Here is a 23111-nt window from a genome sequence, read left to right on the forward strand (position 1 = left end):
CCCTGGAGGCTATTAAAGCTGAGGCAGAGGCAGCCTACCGCTCCCAGCAGGCGGCGCGTGGAGCGGCTGTTGGCGCTCTCTGCCTGTAGCCTCCCCGCGGTAAGTTCCCCCACCGTGACTGGGTGTGCGCCCTGATGGTCCCGCCGTGGGTGGGGCCTCGGTGTGCTGCCGCCGCCGCAGTTGCCCTTCTGTTGCTCTATGCCGCAGGTGTCCCGCCGGGGGAGCCCTGTCCCCGTATGGCCCTCAGCAGCGAACGCTTCGGTGCCCTTCTAGAGAGAACCGTTAAAGTCACCTTAAAATGTGGCGTTTTCCAGGGTGTGCTGCAGCACGTCAACCCCGACCGGAGCCTTCTCCTGCGGACAGGTCGGGGCCCGCCGCCGCGGCCGGTAGGGCCGCGCCCCACCGACCCTCAGAGCGCCCTGCCCCGCCTCAGCGTGTGTGAGGGGAGCGGGAAGGGCGTAGGGGAGCCCATTGCTGAGAGCGGGGCCGCAGGGGGGAAGGCGTTTGAGTACGGGTGGACGCTGTGTCCCGAGTGGCGTGGGCAGCCTCCCACGCCGACCGTGCCCGCTGCGCCCCAGGAACCGTAACGGGCACTGGGATGAATAAAATATGCACTTAAAGTAAAAATTAACTGTACCTGGCTGTGCTCTCAGCTCTAAGACTGTGTAGGTGCAGCAGCCCTAGTTAGTGTGTAGTCATCTTAAGGAAACGCTCTTCTGTAGAGTGAGAGAACTGTAACTTAAAATAACCCATTTATTATTTTTCTTGCTAGCTAATGGTACTACCCAGTCCTATGATCTTTCTTTGCTCTGCAACTGATGAGCTTCCGCCTCAAACAGTGGAACTTGATGTATGTCTGTATTTTTTCCCCTGTCCCTCATTTCAGTGAAGAACTTGGAAACTGGTAGAAGCACTCCAGGAGTAAAGATGTTTTTTGACCGTGAAATAGTCAATGGTGAGGTTTTCCTTAGAGTATTTTGGGGCACAGGGATCATAACCACCTTTAGTTCAGCATTTTAAATCTATTTTTTGGTCACTCTGCTGAATGTTTCAGTGGTACATCTTTCTCCTAAAATCAATGGGAATTAGAATGTTGTATAAATCGCACAAGTTTTATTCTATAATTATCTATCAGGGAAATAATAATTCCCTACTTTGTGAAGGTCTTATGGTTGTACTGTGTTAAAACTTGTTAGTTAAATAATGAGCAAAGTTCAATAAGACCACTAATTACAGTAACCACTCTGAAAGTAAACAGTTGACATAAGCATATGCCCCTTGTTTACATCCTGAAAGCAAGTTACATTCATTGTGTATGTTCTTATATGTGCAAGACTTTCACTAATGGACTCTGCTGGATGTTAAATTGCTTAAAGTTCTAGTTAACTTGGTTTTGCTTTAATCACATGGGCAAAAGCATGTCTATTAAATGGTCTGTTTATCTGAGCTTCTTTCTGTGATTCACTAGTGGTAAGAATATCTGCTTTGGGGACAAGGAGCAAAGTGCTGAGGGGGAAATAGCTAAAAGGCAGCTATTGGACTTACCAAGTGGTTAACTGACTCTATTCTGCCTTTTTCCTGGTACCTGCTTTATTGTATATGTAGTAGTCTGTAAAATAATTAGTTGTAGTTTGATACTGACTTTGGTTTTGGTAGGATGCGAAGTCATTAGTTTTGTTTAAATGCTGGAGTTCTGAAATACACCTTGTCTAGGCTAATGGTGTAAGATATTTTATACAGATTTGTGCATCAGAATGAATTTAAAATTATTTAAACTATACTTTGAGTTCAGTTTCTTTTTTTTTTTACGTGTATGGCCATGTACTGTGGTGGTTAGTACTGGTTATGGTTCTCCTGTTTTTGGGAGGTAACAAGTGTCAAAAAGTTGCTTGTCAGTGCTAGAGTATAAATTGTTTTTTTCTTTTGCAGTGGAAGTTCTGGATGAACCAGACTCAGGGAAGGGAACAGCAATGATGTCAGAGTATGTTGAAATATTTCCTTCCTTTCATGGTAGGAGGAGGGGTGGGATGTGCTTGCTAGGGGAGCCATCATTAGTATAATACTGTTCAGACTCAGCTGTGCCAAGTTTGTATTTCTCTCTTCTAAAGAGGTAAACAAGGTGGTGAGTGGAAGACCTCCTCTATGTAAAAGGTTCTTTCAAGCTATTGCTTACAATTTCTTTCTTGCTTTTTTCTTCCCACTAGTGTTCCTAGTACCTAGGTAGAAGAACTTGCTTGGTTTGTTTCCTTGTCAGCTTGTGGTTTCAGGGAGGATTTCCCATGAGCATTTCTTCTATGGTGGAACAGTTCCAGGACAATGTATAGGGAAGGTTAGGTTTACACAGATGCTCTCAAAACATACATAAATGTGACTTTGTGAAGCTGGTAAAAATATGTTTCAAACTCCTGCAGACCCGTGCTCCTAGGTAGTTTTGCTTTGAGTCTTCTCACAAGACCACATTTGAATAGTTTATTCTTCCTCTTAAGAGAAGTAGGAATGAAGTGGTGTCTACTGAATAGTCAAAATATAGTTAAAAAGCAGATAGAATTGCGATTAGCAGCAGTTGTCTTGCTGCTGTCTTCTTTCTCCCTGTTAAGTAAGCCTATGTTCACACATACTTGAATATGCTCACCTTGGTGGCAGAGTCCTGTGTTAATCCTTTAAATATACAATTTTAGATACAAGACTCTTCAGCTACATCTAAAGGTTGGTCAGAAAGGGTTTTTTATGTTTTATTCTATTGAGATAGAGATGTACATGACTGGAGCTCCATAATGGGATGGTTTTATATCAATAAAGGAAATTTATATGAAGTTGTATTTCCCAGCGAAGTATTCTTGACCTCAGGGTGTCCTATCATAGACATTAAGCATCTTATATGTGACATCTTCCAGTCAGGTGAATGTTTACTAACTCTGTGTTTCTGGTCCTAAGATGCTACCATGTTATATGATATAATAACTTCCCTTTGATTACAGTAAAGTTTAGGTGGCTATAACTTTATATATATTGATGAACTTGTAAAATCGCCCTCCAATTACAGTAATTAACTAATGGATCAAATATTATTGATTCAGTGTAAAGACTTATAGATATTTAAATTGCGTGGTTCTTGACCTCAGGTCAGGTACTTCATTCTTTGTACTTTGAACTCTTTCTTCCTCCGAAACCGTAGCTGACCTTTGCAGTGAACATCTGTTCAGGTTCTGCTTTCACCTTTTAATTTCAGAATAAATGTGACATTTTGTCTGAAATAAAGGCCCTTTTGTGCAAAATCAGCTTATTGTTGGGTAGCTTCAAGTCTTCTTTAAGAACCATGCACATTGCTTCATATGCACCAGTTCATTATCTGGACACAAGTAGATGGCAGTGGATGAAATAATTTTATTAAAATGTTCATGCTGGTGGAATGTTTTGACTTTTGTGCTATGTATGGTTGCCTTGCTCATGTAGGTGCACTTCAGCTCTTGAAGGGAACAAACAAGCAGAGACAGGACCAGCACACTGTGGCCCATGGAGTTCTTGCATTTCCCTAGAGAGCCAGCTCAGAGCCTCAAATAGCTTAAAACACTCCCTCTCAGGTAATGTGGATATTAGTCCTTGTCAGACAACATCTTTCCCAGAGGCTGTGATCTCTTGGTTTGCCTGTATTTGAACAGGATGTATTCTGAAAGAACAATGGTCACAGAAAGATAGGTACGGAGCTCGTTATCTGCAGCCATGCTCTTTGCCTGCAGATGTGTTCACAACATCAGAAGGAAACTCATTTACTTTCCAGAATGTTTATCCTGTAGCTCTCATCAACTTTAGAAGTGGCTGAGCAGCACAACTGATCTTTTGGAGAAATCAAAGTGCTTCAGCCAGTGAGCATTCCTCTCTGGTGTACGTTTTAATCTTATAGTCGTTCCTGAAATGTATGCAGCATGATAGGTAACTCAAAGATATATTACTTTTTGGTTCTGTGCTGGCTGTCACACTGATTTGGTTGTGTGGTTCCTGCTGTATACATGTACACAGGTACAGATCCAAAATGTGATCAGCTCATTCTCTTCTTGTAGAGCTGTGACAAGAATGCAAGACCTGTATAGGCTAAAGGGAGGTTAGCTGCGTTTACCTGGGTAGCAGAGGAGAAAATAAGCAAGGCTTGATGTGATGTGGGAGAGTCTTTAAAAACTTGTTCTTATGATCTTTCAATTGACTGTTCTTTTAGAGTTTAGAAGATTGTCCTTGTGTTGTCACAGATGTGTAAGATCACTGTCCGTGTTCTGTGGTGTCACTGTCTGTTAGTTTTGTCTTTGTTACAGTCTTTTTCTGTCCCTGGACAAGCCTGGCAATTAGGGTGCTTTTTTATGATGTAATTTTTTTAAACTGAAAGGTTTTTGTTTCCTTTATGCATCATAAAGATAAAAAGTTAATGCTGCAACTTGCTTTTAAATGGCCAGTTTTTCTGTCAAAATCTAGAATATTGGGTCATGCTCTAGACTGTACACATCTGAATCTACGCAGTTCAGTAATCTGTTTGAGTACATTCAGGAAGCAGAGAGGGAAGAACTGAACAGCTAAACCAGAAAAGTAGAGTGATTTATACAACTAAAATGCATACCTTATGCAAAGTTTATTCAAATAGAGGAAGTGTCTAAGGATTTTTCTTTTTCTTTTAGAGAAGAAGGAAGAAGAGAATGTGGAGTACACAGTTGTCGATTGTTTCCAGCAGAAATTTGGCCCAGCAGTAAGTACTAATTAAAGTTCTTACACAGTGTATGACTTCTAAGCCTGTTCTGTTCTAATTGACAGTAGAGTCATTAGGTGACAGGATTGTAAGCACTGCTTTATGATGTCTTATACTGGAAATCACTTTTGCAGATTGTAGTAAAATTTGAGTAATAGGTAGTTGCTGGCATCTTTTAAGTCAAGTAGAAATGGTATCTCTGGTGGCATCAAAGTGCACAGAGTACAGTGCATGTGAGTTTGCAGTGGGTGCATGTGAATCTGCATCAGTGTGTGTTGGTTGCTGTTGTCAGACTCTGTATCACCAGTAACTGAGGTGAAGGGTCAGTGTTACTATTTAGTGAACAGTTAACTTGTTTAGGAAGGGAACAACATAAGGATTGTTGGCATTTGTAGAGGGAATTGATTGTGTTGGCTTTCTAGGTGTTTGAAACTCCAGACATGCCTGGACCTTTTTCTCTTAAGTCATGTATAATAACGTAAGTGAACTTGGTAGAAGGGCTTTGTTTCAGAAGTCAGAGCCAATGATACGTTTATTAATAAATTTAATAGCATTGTTTAGATCCTGAATTAGACCAGCAATACTGTAGGTCCTCCATGCCATTTTGTCTTGTAGTAGCATCAGTTGGGATTTGGGCTCTTACCATGGTAAATCAATTGCACATACAGAGGAAAAAGCTCTTCCTCACAGGAAGAGATTTCCCTGTTTACAGAGGATTCTAACTTGGAAAAGAACTTGGCTTTTTTATTTCTGTTAATGCCTTCTACTTTTGTGTTACATGTGTTGCTTTATCTTAATTGTCTGAAAACTTTGTGGTTTTGAGAGTAACATGTTTTTCTTTTATACCTTAGAAAACAAGTTCTCCTTTTTATCTGAAAGAAACACTTTCTCTATGTGATATTAAGAAAGTTCCTCAAACGTAGCAGGATTTCTTGGGAGGAGATCAGAGGAGTCTAAATTCTTTAGTTATCCTTAATATCTGCAAAACCTATCATTGATGTTTCTATTTGCAGGATTTCCAGCTGTCTATCTGTAACTGAACTGATACTGTGTCTGTTTCTCTTGGATCCCTATATATGGGATTCATTGTGGTTTTGATCTGTATTTACCTTTTTAATATGGATCATGACCAGAAGAATCGCAGTTTACTTCTGTCCCTCTGTCTATCATTCTCTGGCACTGTTTATTTTATCTCTGTTTTTTTCATTAGGTGCTGCACTTAAAACAGCAGTGTGTTGTCAGTATAGCAGGAGAGGGTGTTAATTTGTGTCGTCATGGAAGACTCTCATGGCTTGAGGTAAGAGGCAGATATTTCCCAAAATGCGCCATTAAACAGAGGCATAACTGAGAAACATTTGGGGATTAGCCTGTGTTTAAGACTTATGTAACTGTTCTCGTAAGGGCTAGGATGTTCTTCAAGACAGATCAGTTATTTTATAAAAGACCTCTTATGAAAAGAATTATGCTGTTTTAAGGCAATATAATAACTATTAAACTTGTATGTTATATACAAATGTATATATTACAATGTAACATATTTGGTTTGCCATCTTTATATACTTATATACAGGTAGAAGTATTACACTAGTACAGCTGATCCTATTGAAAAACTGTGAGACCTAATCACAATGCCAATATAATTGAAAGAGTAAAATCCATCTAAAGATGACACAGTATCTTAATTAGCTGTGATAATCAACACCTGAAAAGGAAGAGGCAGAAAGGAGAATAGCTTAATATGTTAGCTCAAAATCATCTGATTTTTAAATAGGTTTAAAAGTGAGAGTGTTTATCTGAAGCAAAATCTTGTGTGAGAGTTCATGCTTCAAACTTAACTTGTTTATGCAGAAGGAAGTTTCCACAAAATGTTTGCTTTGGTATAGCTAAATTGCTTTCAAATAAGAGCTTTTGTTAAACCATTATGAATTTGAACATAGGCAAAACCTAAATTTTATATCCTGTTTGAAATGCTAGGATGGAAAATTATGTCCTTTATTTCTTTAGTAGTGGTCTTTGGCAATGAAAGGAACATCATGGGCACAAAAATTTTGTTGGAAGTGGTTCTTTAAAAATGTCACCATAATAGGTGTAAGAATTTAAGTACTGTCCCCTTGATATGTCTCAACCATGCTGTATTTAACTGTGTATAGTAGACTACTGGGTTTTTCTTTCTAATTATTGTGAGAGTCTCTGAGCACCTCTGGAAAAAGCAACATTTGTTTATGAATTGACATTAAGGAAGCTAAACCTGCTCTCCCCAACATAAGCCTGTACATAGGAGTTTATGGCTTGTGGGCAACAGTGTACTCTCTTCTACTTTCAAATCCATTGTTCTTCTGTCCCTCACTCATTTTTCTCTGCAACTGAATTTGTTGTAGATAGCAACAAAGAGCCGTATTTTTCTATTTGATATCTTTCTTCTGGGACCTCAGGCCTTCAAAAACGGTTTACAAATGGTGCTGGAAGATAAAAACATCTTGAAGGTAAGGGTACAGGTTGTGTGAGGACATTTGTGGTGGCAGAGTGTCATATACATTTATAACGATCTACCTGCACCAAAAAAGTTGCAGTTGGACACAAGTTTGTCTGACAGCTCTTTCTTGTTTCAGGTCATGCATGACTGCCGTTGGATGTCAGACTGCCTCTTTCACCAGTACGGTGTCCTTCTCTTCAATGTCTTTGATACACAGGTACCCTTCAAATATTCTGTTGGAAAGAAAAGTTTCAACAACAGAAACTTCAGCCTTGTTCAGGGCATTCTCTCAGAGAAGGTTTAACATTATTAGAATGTAAGAGTTGTTGAACCATGTAAATTTAGTGGGTTTGTTCTAGCTGAAAAGAACTGGTAGAAAAGGCTGATAGTGTTTAGTCTTGTGTAGACCCATATTAAAAGGCAGTTAATATCTAATATTAGCAGCAAGTTTAATGTGTTTTTTAAGATGTAACAACTAGTCTTGATAAAACTTGGCACAACTCGAGGTTACTGTGACTTAAACAGGAGACAGGTCAGCTTGTGCTTTATATTCTTTGTTATTCTTTCTGTCCCTTTCACAAATGTAATAGATTCAGGCTACAGATATCCAACACTGGGAAGCACCTGCTAATAAAAGCAGTGGTGAAGTGAGAGAACAGGCCAGGTTACCACAAAAACCTGTTTTTGCTGGTGCTGGCCCTGGTAGTTGTGGTAGTTAATGTTGTGTGACTGACAGGAGAATTAGAGCCTTTTGAGAGAGAAGAAAATAACATAATGGCTGTGATCTTTCATAACAGGCATGGATATGTTATATATAGTTATGTATGACTTGTCCTTGCCTATATACTGACTTCATGTAATAGATATGACTGCCTATAGTAACTCTTTAAAGCCCTAATCTGGGCTACACAGTAAGGTTTATACAGCAGAGGTTTCTCTCAGTCCCTCTTTGATCTTAGTTTGACCTTTTACCCCTAAAAATTATGTTATTCCATTACAGGTCAAATATCAGTCAGTGTTAAGTCTTGACTGCATGAAAAAAGTAGGGGAGGAAATTACCGCTGGTGCTCCCAACTGTACTGGCTAGAACATGTAACTGATACAGTGGAAATAACTAACCAGAACTTTCCACTCTAGTGTCTGAGGTACACAGAATTGCAATCATTGTTCTGTTGTCTTGGTAGGAGCTGACATGCATGCTTTTCTTGCACTGATAGATCTCTAGGCTTAGATTCAATTACTCTGATGCGTTGGCCTGAATCCTACTTCTAAGGCAAGTAAGCTGGTGAAGTAGTCTGGTTTTGGCTACCCTGCAGTGTACCTGATATTGTGGAATTAAGCTGTCTTGTCTTCTACCCTGTACTACTGGAGCAAATAACTGGGAGACACCTCTGAGCAATCTCTCATAGATGCTTTTTGTGAAGCACTTTAGAGACAGCTTCTCAGCGTTGTTAAAATTGGAACAGGCTGTGTGCACAAGTGAGACTTAGCTTAAAAAAAACCCACAGCAATGGAAATAAGAACTCTGGTTTAGATGGAATCCTGCCTGCATAATTTGAAAAGTGTTATTTATCCCTGGTTTTGGTCAGTTGCTGCAGCTGTTTATTCTTTGCAGTAACCCAATATAATTAGCACAACATGTAGAGGATGGCAGTGAGAGGTTTCTGATGTTCACTGACTATCTTCCCCACTGATGTTCTTATAGTACTTAAGCATCACCTGTTGAAGTAACTTTTAATGATAATGCTTGTGGAAGCCTGTTACTGCTATTTCACATTTTCATCAAGTTTTCCTTATATGGCATTGCTATTTCAGATTTTCAATAAAAGGCAAAGCCATACATACCCTGGGAAAGTGTCACTGCATGTTTACTCTCTTCTGATACTGTTCCTAACTACCTGCTGTCTGGAAGCAAGAGTACAGGGCTAGAAGGAGCCTTAGACTAATACAACATATAACTTTATATAAGTCATTCTTAGAGGTTAATTTACCTTTTTATGTAACTTAGCAGCTTTAAGGAGTCAGAGTACTAGCTCTGCAACTCTGTGCGGTCAAAATGAGGATTAACTTGTTTGCAGCTTACTTTACTTCTAATATGCATCCCCACTGTCAAACCTCCACATTCTTTGCCTTGGGTTAACAGATGCTGGTCATGGCATACTGATCCCTTCCATCACAGGTTGCTGATGCTCTGCAGTTCTCAATGGCAACAGGTGGCTTCCTTCCGCACCATGTCTGCACATTACAGGAGTGTTTGATGCAGCACTTGAAGATACCTACCAAATGGGATGCCATCATGAAGTGCAGGCAGCAGGTGGCTTCAGTGAGTGATTCAGTGAGGCTCCTTCTGAAGACTCAATTGTGAGCTGTACTTTACCCATATTGAAATGTTTCTGTCAGGGTTTAAGAGCATGGTACTATGCAATGGTCAAATTGCTGTGGTTAAGGATATTTTGTCACACCGTCTTGGGAGACAGATACAAGCTTTTGTTGGCATCAGTGCTTATGCTGGAATTTCCTAATAGCTCCTTTGAAATTGAGATTTTTGAAGAACCACAAAGCTTGTACAATAGAGGACATATAGAACTTGGGTAAGAGATGTTCTGGATATGTTAAGATATTTGACTAATTCTGAAACCTAGTTCCAAAAGAACAAGTTGGTTAAAATGAGTCCGGAGTCAAGTAGGGAAAGAGGAAGCTTTTATTGCCAGCACTATTAGAATGAAAAAAATGAGCAGCGATTTTTTTTCTTGCTTGTGCAGTTCTGCAGCACTTGCCAAATCATTATTCTCTATTGTCCTTGTTTTTGTTAATCTTTCAGATGGGGACAAGCAAGGGAAAACTTAATGGCCCAGGAGCTCTTAAGATTTGGGGAATGTAAGCTTGATGAATAGAATCGACTGTTTCAGTTGGAAGGGGCCTACAATGACCACTTAATCCGACTGCCTGACCAATTCAGGGCTGACCAGGTTAAAGCATGTTATTAAGGGCATTGTCCAAATGCCTGTTAAACACTGACAGGCTTGGGGCATCAACCACCATTCTAGGAAGCCTGTTCCAGTCTTTGACCACCCTCTCGGTAAAGAAATGCTTCCTCATGTCCAGTCTGAGCCTCCCCTGGTGCAGCTTTGAGCCATTCCCACGTGTCCTATCACTGGATACCAGGGAGAAGAGCTCAGCACCTCCCTCCCCACTTCCCCTCCTCAGGAAACTGTAGAGAGCAATGAGGTCTCCCCTCAGCCTCCCTTTCTCCAAACTAGACAAGCCCAAAGCCCTTAGCTGCTCCTCACAGGCCATGCCTTCTAGCCCTTTCACCAGCTTTGTTGTCCTCCTCTGGACACGTTCAAGGACCTCCACATCCTTCTTGTATTGTAGGGCCCAGAGCTGCACACAGTGCTCCAGGTGAGGCTGCACCAACGCTGAATACAGTGGGATAATCCCCTCTCTTGACCAGCTGTTTACGCTGTGTTTGCTGCACCCCGGGATGCAGTTTGCCCTCTTGGCTGCCAGGGCATGCTGCTGACTCATATTGAGCTGCTGTGGACCAGCACCCCCAGATCCCTTTCTGCAGGGCTGCTCTCCAGCCACTCCTCTCCCAATTTATACTTGTGCCCGGCATTACTGTGTCCTAGGTGCACAATCCAGCATTTGGACTTGTTAAATTTCATCCTGTTAATCATTGCCCAATGCTCCAATCTATCTAGATCCCTCTGCAAGGCCTCTTGTCCCTCAAGAGAGTCAACATCACCTCCCAGTTTGGTATCATCAGCAAACTTGCTAATGGTGCATTGGACTCCTGTGTCCCGATTATTGATAAACGAACAGAACTGGCCCTAGAATGGAGCCCTGAGGAACACCGCTAGTCACCAGTTGCCAGCCAGATGTAGCCCCATTCGCTACAAGCCTTTGAGCTCTGCTCTTCAGCCAGTTCTTCACCCAGCACACTGTGCACCTGGTTATCTCACAGATGGACAACCTGTCCAGAAGGATGCTGTTAGGGACAGTATCAAAGGCCTTACTAAAATCCAGAAAAACTTCATCTGCCTTCTTCCCTTCATCCACTAAGTGGGTGACCTTATCATAGAAGGATATCAAATTAGTTAAATAGTATATAAATATGCTAGTGTCAGCATCTTTTGTGACATCTTTTTTGCTGGGTTTTAATCACCTGACCTTGCTTTTTCTTGGGGGGGAAGACTTCCAAAGAAGCTGTTAAACATGGGAGCTAGATAGCTAATAAGACCTCGCTATATAGGCAGGATTTCTTTACTGAATAGGAGGAATCTTTGCTACCAGAGTGTTTTTTCTCCCTTCATACTGGTCTTGTAATGTCCTGAGTAAATCTGAGTGGTTTTGCACTGCCTGTTCATAGACTTGAAAATCTTTCTCAAAAGCCTGGATTAAATGTTATTTGATACTGCTATAATAGCTACTCTGTGAAACCTCTAATTTGAGCACAGCTTTATTTCTATATATGCTTTGGAATTCTAATAGTTTCTCTCAAAATTTCAATTTAGAGAATTCTGTATGGCAAATCTAAGCCAAATGATAACATGCCTGCCTTAGTTTACCAGACCAAATCCTCCTATTAGTCTGAAGACTAAAAGTAGAAAATGACTGTGTAATATGTATGTAGTAAGTATACCAGTATAAGCCACTCTGTAGTGACAGTTTTGATCAGGGTATCATGCTGCTTAACTGGGGCTTATTTTCATATTCTTATGGTTCCAGTTGTGATGACTGAAGAGGTTACTATCTCCAGCTGCTTCCCCAGCTCCCTTGATAAGGAGGGATTTTGTCCCTTTAGCTCTTTCAGCTCAGCTCTTAGGAATCCAACCTAGTTTCAGAGATGGGTGAGAGAGAACCTAGTATTAAATGCTGGAATAGGTGAGTGTTGGTTTGGGTTTTTGTTTTCTTTTTTTTAAAGCTATCCCTCTTCCCAAGCTCCCTCTTCTCTAACATCCACAGGCTTGTCACACAGATGGTCTTAGAAGCTGCATGCTTCTGAAAATAGAGATCAGCATCAGGAGATATGTTGTAAACTGCAGAAGATGTGATGAAAAGCTTTGTTATAATTTTTGTTACTTAAATAACTGTATTCATTTGCATTGGGATACACAGGAGAATCCTGATATATGGTTCCTGAGACCCTTTCCAGCTTCTCTGCTTAAAGCACTTGCTCTGGAGGCTATGTACCTTCTGCTGCTCCACTCATCTCTAATGGATAGCTTGATGTCTGACCTAACAGCTGTAGTACATGATTATTTAAATGCTTATCGGACTGGGTCTGGAGATTGCCTTGGGAGTGCAAAGGTGGGTATGTCTTTACTTGTTTCTCTGGTTAGTGATTTGATCTAAGGCTCTGATGGATAGACTCTGGAGGACCTAGCTACAGCAGCTTCCTTTTCTGCAACTGTGCACCCTACTTTATGCCAAATACCTTGTTTCCTGTGTGCAGCAGCAGAAGTGAGGATGTCTGTATCTACCTAGCTGTGTTTCATGTTAGTTATTAGCACAAATCCACCTCCAGTTAATATTGTGGGTGGTGAGCTGCAGCTGTTAAGGTATGGGCACAGGCACATGTGCCTTTTGTTCACCTTAATCTGAGACTAGGAACCTCAGCAGGGGCTGTGTGTGTGCAAGGGCATGAAGAGGGACAGGCAGTTGTGAAGTGTTGGTACCTGGAGCTGCCAGAGTTGCTTTGTTTTGGTAAGAGCATTTAGTCCCCAAACCTTGTTCTATATTTCTCCTATTCTGTCATTCTTACTGCTGAGCTGTTTTGCATATACTGGCTGGTTTTGAGAAATGTTGTCTCTTCTTGGCCAAAGATTTTTATTTCTGTAAAAGCATCTTTGAGTTATCTTCTATTCCTAATGTATTCTCACCTGTGTTATCTAAAAAAAAATCAAGTAACACTTTCAATCTTTGGTTACATAGAACCAGTAGTACTGCATGCCCAGATACCTTGGAGTGACTCTTGTATGGTGGCCACTTCTGTAATTGCTGGTTAACTTTTAAAGCAGGGCAAAATGAGATTTTGGAGCTTGACTTCCTGCACTAAAAAACAAACAAGTGGTATTGGTGTGGTCTTTTTGTCTTCTTAATGACATAATCTTGGGTAAGCTTGCAATAAGTATGTAAGATATTGCTGGTATTAAATTTGGGTGAGAAGCAAATGGTCAAACATCCTCATTTATCAGAAAGACACTGAAATAACATGATTAAATCCTGTTACCACCTTGTTTTTGCAGTTGTAAATGTTTTGAAATATTTATTAGTAAAAGAGAATGCAGGTCTGTCTTCATGGAAGAAATTGTCTTTTTCTTTGCTCTGGTTTAACAAAGCAGTTGAGCACAGACTTGAATCCTTTAGGAATTACTTAAGGGTTCAGAGCAGTAAATCCCATTATTGAGGATTTAGGAGGAGATTAGTTTAGATAACCACAAGAGGTCATAGTAGCTTCACAGATGGAAGATAAGAGGTCATATCTGAAAACCTTTTCTTTTTAGAGGAGAGCTGCCAAAAAAAAGTTGTCCATAGTTTATGGGAAAAAAATGAGCTTGGCATCTGAATTTCCAATGTGAAATGCATGCAAGAGTAGGCATGACACAAGGGAAAACAGCTTGTTACAGTGAAAAGAATACAAATTACCTTTGCATCGGACTATTTCTAGAATTTTTTAAGTGGCACTCAGGTTGCTGAAGCCAATCCTTTTGGAAATCCATTTATTCCATAAGATTAGCCAAGGAATTAATCTGATCTTGAGCATTTCAAATGGCATTTTGAAGATTTATTTAATATCATATCTGATAATCATACTTTCAGTTGCTGTAGAAATCTTGTTGTATGTACAGTAAAAGTAGCCATTTTCACCATTGTTTCGCCAAGAAGCTGGGAGGGGACACAGCCAGGACAGCTGGCCCAAACTGGCCAAGGGATATTCCATACCATATGTCATGATCAGCATATAACTGGAGGAGTTGGCCAGGAGGTGGCGTGGCTCAGGAACTAGCTGAGCATTGGTTCTGAGTGGCGAGCAATTGTGCTGTGCATCACTCGTATATTATTATTATTTTCTGCTCTATTAAACTGTCTTTATCTCAACCCATGAGTCTTATCTTTTTCTTTTTGATGCTCCCCAATCCCACTGGGTTGTTTTAGCTGCCTGCTGGGTTAAACCACAATGCTAATTAAACAGAGTTAACTTTAAGGGAAGCTTTTGCAAGTTGATGATTTCAGCAATCTGTTTTAAGAAAAAGCTTTGTTTTTGCAACTTCTAGGTTTTCTGTCTAAGTCTATATTCCCTGAATCTCAGAATAAAGTAGTAGCCAAAATACTAACCTCCACCATCACTATTTATTCTAGTGTTTTTTCATGGGTACTTAGAATAAGGTTTATCTATCACTAAGGTCTGTGTTATGCCTTCTGTGCACTTTGTGGAGCTACAGTTGAACGTTACCTGGAAAATGCTTGCACTCAGTCAATGGCTTGATCTCCAAGTGGAGACCAGTGATGAGTGGTCTTCCTCAGGGGTTAGTATTAGGACTGGCACTGTTTAACATCTTTGTCAGCAACATGAGATGGAGTGCACCAGTGCACCCTCAGCAAGTTTGTTGACAACACCAAGCTGTGTGGTGCAGTTGACATGTTGGAGGGAAGGAATGCCATCCAGAGGGACTTTGACAGGCCTGAGAGGTGGGCCTGTGTGAACTGCACAAAGTTCAACAAGGCCAAGTGCAAGGTCCTGCATATGAGTCAGGGCAATCCCAAGCACAACTACAGACTGGGTGGAGAATGGATTGAGAGCAGCCCTGAGGAAAAGGTCTTGGGCGTGTTGGTGGACAAGAAGCTCAACATGAGGAAGCAATGTGTCCTTGCAGCCCAGAAAGCCAACCATAACCTGGGCTGCATCAAAAACAATGTGACCAGCAGGTCAAGGGAAGTGATTCTGCCCATCTGTTCAGCCTGGAGAAGAGAAGGCTCTGGGGAGATCTTATAGCAACCTTCGAGTACCTAAAGGGGGCCTACAGAAAAGCTGGAGAGGGACTGGTTACAAGGGCATGGAGTGATAGTACAAGGGGTGATGGCCTTAAGCTGAAGGAGGGGAGATTTAGATTAGCTGTTAGGAAGAAATTCTTTACTGTGAGGGTGGTGAGGCACTGGAACAGGTTGCCCAGAGAAGCTGTGGATGCCCCCTCCCTGGAAGTGTTCAAGGCCAGGTTGGATGGAGCTTTATGGAGGTCTAGTGGAGGGTGTCCCTGGCCATGGCAGGGGGGTTGGAACTAGATGATTAAGGTCTCTTCCAATCCAGGTCATTCTATGATTTTATGGACTATTTTACTTTTTACACTGACCAGTTAGGATTTATACTTGTGTTCCACATTGGACCCTTGTTGAACAGCAGTCTGGTTCAACGAGCTTGACTTCATCTGGGAGCCAGACTCCAGTGTTGCTGTTGTCGGAGATTCTATGCTTGATGACTGTTCTCCAGACATGATCTGGTGCAATTCTAACACTATTTTTGCAGAAGTAATGGATGTCCTTGGATTCTGAGGTAAATACCTATGTCAGAGAAACATTTTTGGAAACCTTAAATATGTTGTCTACTACGCTCTGTCCATGCTGGAGAACTGGAAGAGAGGCCTCTGTTGCTGAAAGCAGGACTATAGCAAATCTAAAGACAATAAATGCTCCAGGGCCATAAAGATACCTTGTACTACTTCAGTGTTTAAATTGGAAGTTGGACATAATTCCTGAGTGAACAGGAACCATCTGTGGTACATCAAGCCTTTACTTGAAAGTTGTAGGAGTAAAAGCCACTAGGCAAGAGAGTCTCCAAGTTACCATGGCCTCTTTGATTTACAGACACTTGGAGATGACCACATCTGGAAACTGACCAACTTCCATCACTCCAGGTAAGGAAACCTTTTCTGGGCCCTTCTTTGTTCTGTTTTAGTTCTTGGATTGTGCTCTCTAAACAGAACCACCAGGTCTTCAGCCTTTTTACAAAGGGAAAGTTATTTATGTTCACATGCCTTCTGTTGTGCCTCTGGCTACAGCAGAACCATGGTTCCCTGGCCTGCTCTTGTTTCCTCTGATCTTACTGAATGATATCATGTCACACAAGAATGCTTTTTTGCCTTCTCCCATTTCCCCCAAACTTGTGACACTCCCATGGAAACTATACTTGCAAAACAAGTACGGAGTTACAGTTTCAATCATGAGACTTCATTAAATTGAAGTACTGAAGCTAGGTGGAATACATAGCCACATTCCTTCTCATCTCTAGCTGTCACATGTTGAATCTCAGCTCACGGATCAGGGTTTACAACACTGAACTTCAGCTTGGACTAGCATGGTAGCATCCTCCTCATCTTTCCTGGGTCTCTGGCACATCCAGAAGTTCATAATGCTGACAGCTTTTCTGCCTAATAACAGTATCAGGATATACTTGGTGAACAAGATGCTTTGGCTTTCCAGTCTGAGGTTGCCTGTGAATTGAATAATGCTGAGTAATGACCAATAATGTTGAGTAATTACTATTGGGGCAGTTACCTACTCTCTTGTCAAATGGGGGGGGTTCAGCCTTTGGGAGCAGATCTGGACCAGACCCTGGTTTTTCTCCTCTTGGAAATAGCAGCAAGGAAAAATGAATATGCATAATCATGGAGTGAAAGCCAAGCCTGTTCACTTGCCCTTATGGATCACTGCATCCACTGAGAGTTGAGGAAAGACAAGTGTAAATAAGGCTGATGAATGTAATTGTCCCCACCCTTCCTTGGGCTTTCTCTGTCCAGTCTCTGCAGTCAGTTTTCCACATGCATCTCTTGTTCTGCAGTGACATGTTTCTGTATGCTCTAACAGGGCCCCATTAGTGGCAGAATACAAGAATCACTTGCTGGGTAAATGCATTAGCTCCTACTAGGGTCAGATCAACCTTGTGGCCTTCAACATATTCAGGAGTGCTTGATTTCAGATTTATGCATAATTGTATGTACCTGTGTCTTAATTTGGCCTTGTTTCTTGAACATGTGTGATTGGTGGGGGTTTTGTTTTGTTCCAGCTTGTTTCAACAGAAGCTTGTACTTTCCCTTAAGACAAGTTTTCATAAATAATTCAATGGGAACAAAGTCCTAGGTTGTCAGAGGCCATGGATAAACTGGTAGAAATGGAGATTAGTGACAGTTTATTGCTTTTACAGCAATAAACTAGTAAGAGTAGAGCAAGCAGCTGTTATGTATTTTGTGCAAATAGTATGTTTGAGTCTGACTTGGATGTCATAATTCTCGTGAGCAATTGCAGCAGTCACTGGTGGTAGTCCTGGTTTCACCTGAGTTTTCAGCCATCTTCCCCTTGGTCTTTCAGGTATTTTGCTGGAAACGGCAAAGAAACAGAGTCCTTATGGTCAGCCAGCAGGCAGCCCTCCCAGCAAGATGTAATCTTGCTTCTGGACAGCCAAACACGTTCTTTTGTTATTTGATAGCTGTTTCAGCAGTAACAGAAAGAAGATGTACTGAGGAGCTGGCCCATGAGCTGGTACGCCAGGTGGGAGACATGTTGTCAAAGTGGCAGGATGCGATTTCATAGATTAGAGGTTCCTTCAGGAAAGGGTTGTGGAAAAGATGGGTGTCATGTCCTAGCAGTTGCTAGCAACAGTAAAGTATTGCCAGTGGTCCCTAGCAGCCAAAAATGATAATGCAACAGCCATGTTGATGTAGTACTGGAAGAAGAGAATGAAGAGGAAGATGGAGAGAAAAAAGAATGAAGAAAAAAAGGAAATAAAAAGAAAGGCATCTCATTCATCTTGACAATTTTGGAAATGTATGTTGACACTTTCTGTGGCTTCTTGTGTTATCACCTGCAAGTAGTAGTTGAGTCTTCTGAATAGTGGACACTCCCTCCTAAGCAACTGACTTTTTACCCACAAACTAGATGCAAAACAGTAACCTCTGATCCCCAGCGCTTCATTATCAAAACCCTCAGCTTCCCTCTTCAATATCTTTTTCAAACTGACAATCTTCCTTACCGATGAGGGGGAGAACTCGACTTCCCACCCTGAATGTTTCTGCAGTTTCCTGCATTTACCTGTCTGCCAGGAGTAATTGCTGCTCTTGTGGATGCAGACATCAAGTAAAATGGGTTTCTGTGCCTCTGCAGCTCTGTCACTAGAAAAGAGCTAGTAAAGGAGCTATGCATGCTAAATTTCTAACTCTCTTGGTAGACTCATGTTGTGTGTTAGGTACTTGGAAACGCAGCTGCATTCTGATGTTTAAGACTTAGATTCGAAAAAGCAAACAAGGCCTGGGAACCCATCAGTGTAAAGAAGAAAATATTCTAGAAGGGCAGTGTTTTCTTGTTTAAGCGGTGATAGTTCACAAACAGAGCTCTGGTACTGTAGGGGAGTTGCACACCTCTGTGCAGCAGAATTGATTTCCCAATGCACTTAAGTTAAAGCTACAGTAGATAAGGTGCAGTGTATAATACCAGGTAACACGTTCATGACACATGATGGCATAAATTCTGTTCTCTGTCTAAATATAATTGCATGCCTGAGCCATAAGATTTCCCTAACTGGCAGATGAGTTGGGACTGCACACAATGCATACTCATCAGCCTGAATTTTTGTGCAACTTAGCTTAACTGGTTTGGGGTGTGGATTATCTCTCACTGTAGGATACTGTAGCAGTTACAAAGCTGGTTTTGGTTAAATGGAACTGAAGGTGGGGTGTTTTCACCTAAGTGTTCGCTCTGCTTTTTTTTTTCTGTAATCTTATCTGAATTATTTAGCCTTCCTCTGGATCTGTGCAAACTTCTAGATGTAGGTTTTGTAAGGCATGGCTTCCCTTTACAAATGCTGTGGTAACTCTTTTCCAGTGCATCACACTTGTATCTCCACTCGTTCTGTTCTTAGTGTTCCTACCAGTATGCCCATATGGACATCTGACTTATCAGCATGTTGCTTCCTGTATCTTTCCTTGGACCTTCTTTAAACACCATCTTCCAATCCCTGGGTATGAAGGCAGGTTTTAAGCAAGATACTATAGTTACTAGTTCAGCTTTTTCATCTTCCGCTGTTCAGGAATTTTGGGTGAAATCCACCTTGCTGTTTGTATTTCAGATATTTGTATTAAGTATTTATGGGACAATCTAAAACAGATTCTAGGTACATAATGAATGGGTTTTTTGTATGGGAATCTCTACTTTTTATGCTGAATGTAGAAGAGAAATAATGGGTTTTTTATTGTACTGCTTTTATATTCTGATCATCACTTGGCCCTGCAGCATGGTTGATGTTTTGTGCTCCTTATGTTTAAATAATTTTTTTCTTAGTTCTGTTATATTTTTGTTAAATATTAATAAAATTATTCTGGCCTGTCCTTGTTTTTTCTAACTTCATCCTTACCATTTTCTTCACTTGGATGTGGCTTAGCTTTCCTGAAGGATGCTTGCTTCATAGTCTCCATTCCCCTTACCTGTAGTCCTGCCAGTTTCCTTTTGCTCTTTCTCTGATCTTTTACTGTTAAGTAATGTTTACTCTGTGGTGCTTGTATGTTGTCTTGAAGTTGTCTCCATGCTACATGCTAGGATTGAATTTGCTTGGCTGCCTCTTACTACTTTTTATCAAGCTTCCTTATTGGTGTAATTCCCCTTCCTACAGCTGAACGCAACTGTGGATTTTCTTTGTTCTTCCTACAAAGATGGTGAGCATTGCAGTCTTTGTTAAGGAGCAGATCTTTGTAGTATTTTCGTGTCCCATGCACTGCTCAGGACCAAATCAAGGAGTGTATCTCCTTTCACATACTTCCTAAGCAGCTGTTTCATTGATTTGTTAAATGTGTTGGCTTTTTCCACATAAGGATTCTTAATTTTTACCCATAGGATAGAATACCATGGTTTTAAATGAAAAGCCAGGAAAGCTGCCTTTGCAGTGGCTCCTACAAACAAACATGAACTGGTTATGCCTCTTCTGGGGGTTTACAATAACCTCACAGTGCAAAAGGTTTCTCAGGAGACCTCTAAATCCCATATGTGAAGTATCACTTAAATCTTGAAGATCTTCATAATAAAGGAGTAAACAATAAATGCAAGTGTAATATTTCTCCCTTTGGGTTGCCTTTAAAAGAAAGGGGGAGTGTGAGGGGACTGACAAGTTTTTCCCCTGAGGTATTGTTTATGTAAGCAGGTAGCTGATACATTCCACAGATCTAATGAGATGACTGTTCTGTTCCATTGGCTAATTACAGGGGGTGCTTTTATCTGGTACTAACAAAAGTAGAGCATGTGTATGCATATGTATTGATTTGATTTATTTTCTGTTTCTTTTCTTTTTTTTTCCTTATCAGTCCACTTGCATGGAGCTGCCAGGGGAGCTGCGTCAGCTGGCAGATATCCAGAAGCTGCGAAGGGAGAAAGCAATAAAAGACTACAGAATGAACGAGGATGGTCTTTTGATCAGACCAGTCGTGGAATTGAAAGAGAGAAATGATCCACACAAGGATGGAAACTACAGAGATGAGGATTGCTTTCCCACAAATAAAGTGGTGTCTCAAATCACATCCTTGTACAATCAGGATGTACTTTGTCAAGAAAAGGTTGAAAATCAAAATCAAGTGGTAAATCTGTGGAAGAATCTTAAACCAACCTCAAGCTGGCTGTATGAATCTAATTTCTGATACAGGTGACTTGGTGAGCTTAGACTGGGTATTTGAAGACATCCAAATGGAAAAAGGGGCTATTCCCCATGCAGAAGTGTCAAACAAAAGCTTTTTTTTTTCTTCACAATGACAGGTAAACCCATTGTTGAAAAGAAATAATGATGGTCTTTATTTTGAAGGAAATTATTTCTGTCTGACTGTTCTTCTTAGTCTGTTTTTGAGATCTGTATTTTTCAATAGCTATTTTTTTTATTTTGAAACAGTGGCTTGTTTTTCTTACGTTGTTATCAGACCAATGTCTTAAATTTTATTGGTTCTTTTGTTACCTGTTGCAGGTATGTAAAACTCTCATCCAATCCAGATGTGTAAACAGGAGAGCTTATAAGATATCTGTTCATTGAGATTAGAAAGGGTTTGCTTGGAAAACTTAAAAAAAACCCCTTGTGGCCAACCCATATGGGCTTGGCTTATATACAGATAAGTCTCTTGGCGTAGCTATACAGCAGCCTTTCATAGAGTGAAAAAGATCACGCCCTAATGAACCACTGTGTTGGCAAAACCAGCAACGAGGTGTACTAATAAAAAAGACTCTTCTACCAAGTCAGTTATTTTAGGCTGAGAAAAGCTTCCTGCTGAAGGTTGCACACCACCATTGTTTGTCAGTGCTGCTGTATCAAACTTGTGTAGAGAAGGCTGTAACGCTAATGTGGTATGTATATGGATAAGTGTGTATAGAGGGAGGGGGAAAAGCAGGTAAATTAATTTAGATCATGTGTAGCATTCCCACTCCAAGCAAAATAGGATATAAAGGCAAACCCAGTTCATTTCCAATATACTTGCTTTGGCTGGTATTCACTAAAAGTAAAGCTCCTCCAACTGACAGTACTATTCCACCACATGGCAAAATTAATGCAGGCCATGCCTGAGTCTTGGAATGTTTCTTTGGCATATCACTACATTTGACTTGCAAGCGCAGGACTGTTGAAAATTCTTTGCTTTTGGAATTCTAAATTTATATACCTTTATGTATTTCTATATTTAAAACATACTGCATGTTGTGCTAGTCAAATGCTTCAGACAGGGTGGGGAGCACCTTATTCAAGTATAAGGAAGGTTTTGTTCTCAGGGTTGTGCCTATGAGTGCCGGTGAACACCGGTGAACAACATGAAATAGGGAAGGATGGAAGAGCTAAGTCACTATCCCAACCAGACTGCAGTCCTAGAACTGTCTGGGCTTTGGGCTGCAAATGGTTTAATAGTAATGACGCCAGGTTGCAAGGGATGTGACATCTGCATTTGGGTACGTACCAAGACTTGTTGGAGCTGGTTTTCCTTGAATGTAAATTGGTGTGACTAGATGCCTAGGATGTATCTGTGTGCATCTAAGTAATGTTAGAGGAAATGTGTGTTGGGTTTTCAGTTTTTGGGGTTCTTTTCTCTCCACAAAGAGTATTAGACCAGCAGTATTTGACTAGGTCTCTTTGAAACTATAGATAGGACTTGCTCACTTCTGGGAGTGGCAGAAAAACTTCCAAGGTTTGCTCTTTGTTGGTACACTTGCTACATTTTTTTAAAAGCCCTTAACAGTATTCTGTAATCAAACTGTATAGTTCCTTTGTCTCAGTTCACTTCAGAAAAATAAAACAGGTTTAAAGCAGCTTTGTCTTACAACTTTCTATTTGGAAATTGAGTCTGTGTTTCATTTGGCCTAATAGGAGATGCTGGCAGTGGACTGGGCCCCTTTCCAGCACTGGAAGTCATGTCACTCATCTGGAGCAAGATTCTGCCCAGCAGTGATGTGTTATCAGTGAGGTACGATGTGGAATGTGCTGGCTCTTCTGAGCCAGAGACAGTGCAAGAGTGCTTATGTTAGATTTCCACAACTAAAATCACCTGGGTCCATCCAGTCCTATTAGTAGAGTCAGAAAATGGTGATATACCTGATAATGGCAGGAGGGAGGGAAGAGGAAGTAGCACGTGAAGGCATCATGTCTGGGATGTGGAAGAGTGGTCGAGTGTCTCTGTGTAGGATACAAACTAATTGCTGCATTATCAGCCTCTTCCAAGAATAAGTAGATCTCTGGCTGGAACTGTATTACAACAGAGTAAGGATTTCCAGACAGGGACTTGACAGTGTAACTGTATCTGTGCCACTATATTGCTTTTAAGTAGCAAAACCTTCCTGGGTAAACATGGCTGCAGCTTTCCTCCCCTCCCTTTTGGAAACAGCGTGAAGAAAAATAGATTGGAGTGG

At 40.9% G+C, this 23111-nt stretch overlaps 1 protein-coding gene across 9 annotated transcripts; it reads left to right on the forward strand.

Annotated features, from left to right (window-relative positions):
* Positions 1–8: 8 nt before the first annotated feature.
* Positions 9–22533, forward strand: EXD1 (exonuclease 3'-5' domain containing 1). Of its 9 annotated transcripts, none has more exons than XM_075754467.1 (12): positions 23–99; positions 208–386; positions 887–955; positions 1930–1981; positions 3454–3581; positions 4662–4729; positions 5940–6026; positions 7108–7212; positions 7339–7419; positions 9382–9525; positions 12324–12515; positions 20546–22533. In XM_075754467.1, exons 2-12 carry the CDS (start codon positions 299–301, stop codon positions 20873–20875), a joined length of 1344 nt encoding a protein of 447 aa, XP_075610582.1. In that variant the 5' UTR covers positions 23–99; positions 208–298; the 3' UTR covers positions 20876–22533. The 9 variants fall into 9 exon arrangements, with proteins under 9 accessions (XP_075610585.1, XP_075610588.1, XP_075610582.1 ...); XM_075754466.1 differs by having other exon boundaries at positions 208–363; XM_075754472.1 differs by lacking the exon at positions 23–99 and adding an exon at positions 16068–16117 and having other exon boundaries at positions 171–363; positions 20546–20713.
* The last annotated feature ends 578 nt before the right edge of the window (positions 22534–23111 follow it).

Source organism: Balearica regulorum, chromosome 5, assembly GCF_011004875.1.
Source record: "Balearica regulorum gibbericeps isolate bBalReg1 chromosome 5, bBalReg1.pri, whole genome shotgun sequence".
Classification (NCBI taxonomy): domain Eukaryota; kingdom Metazoa; phylum Chordata; class Aves; order Gruiformes; family Gruidae; genus Balearica; species Balearica regulorum.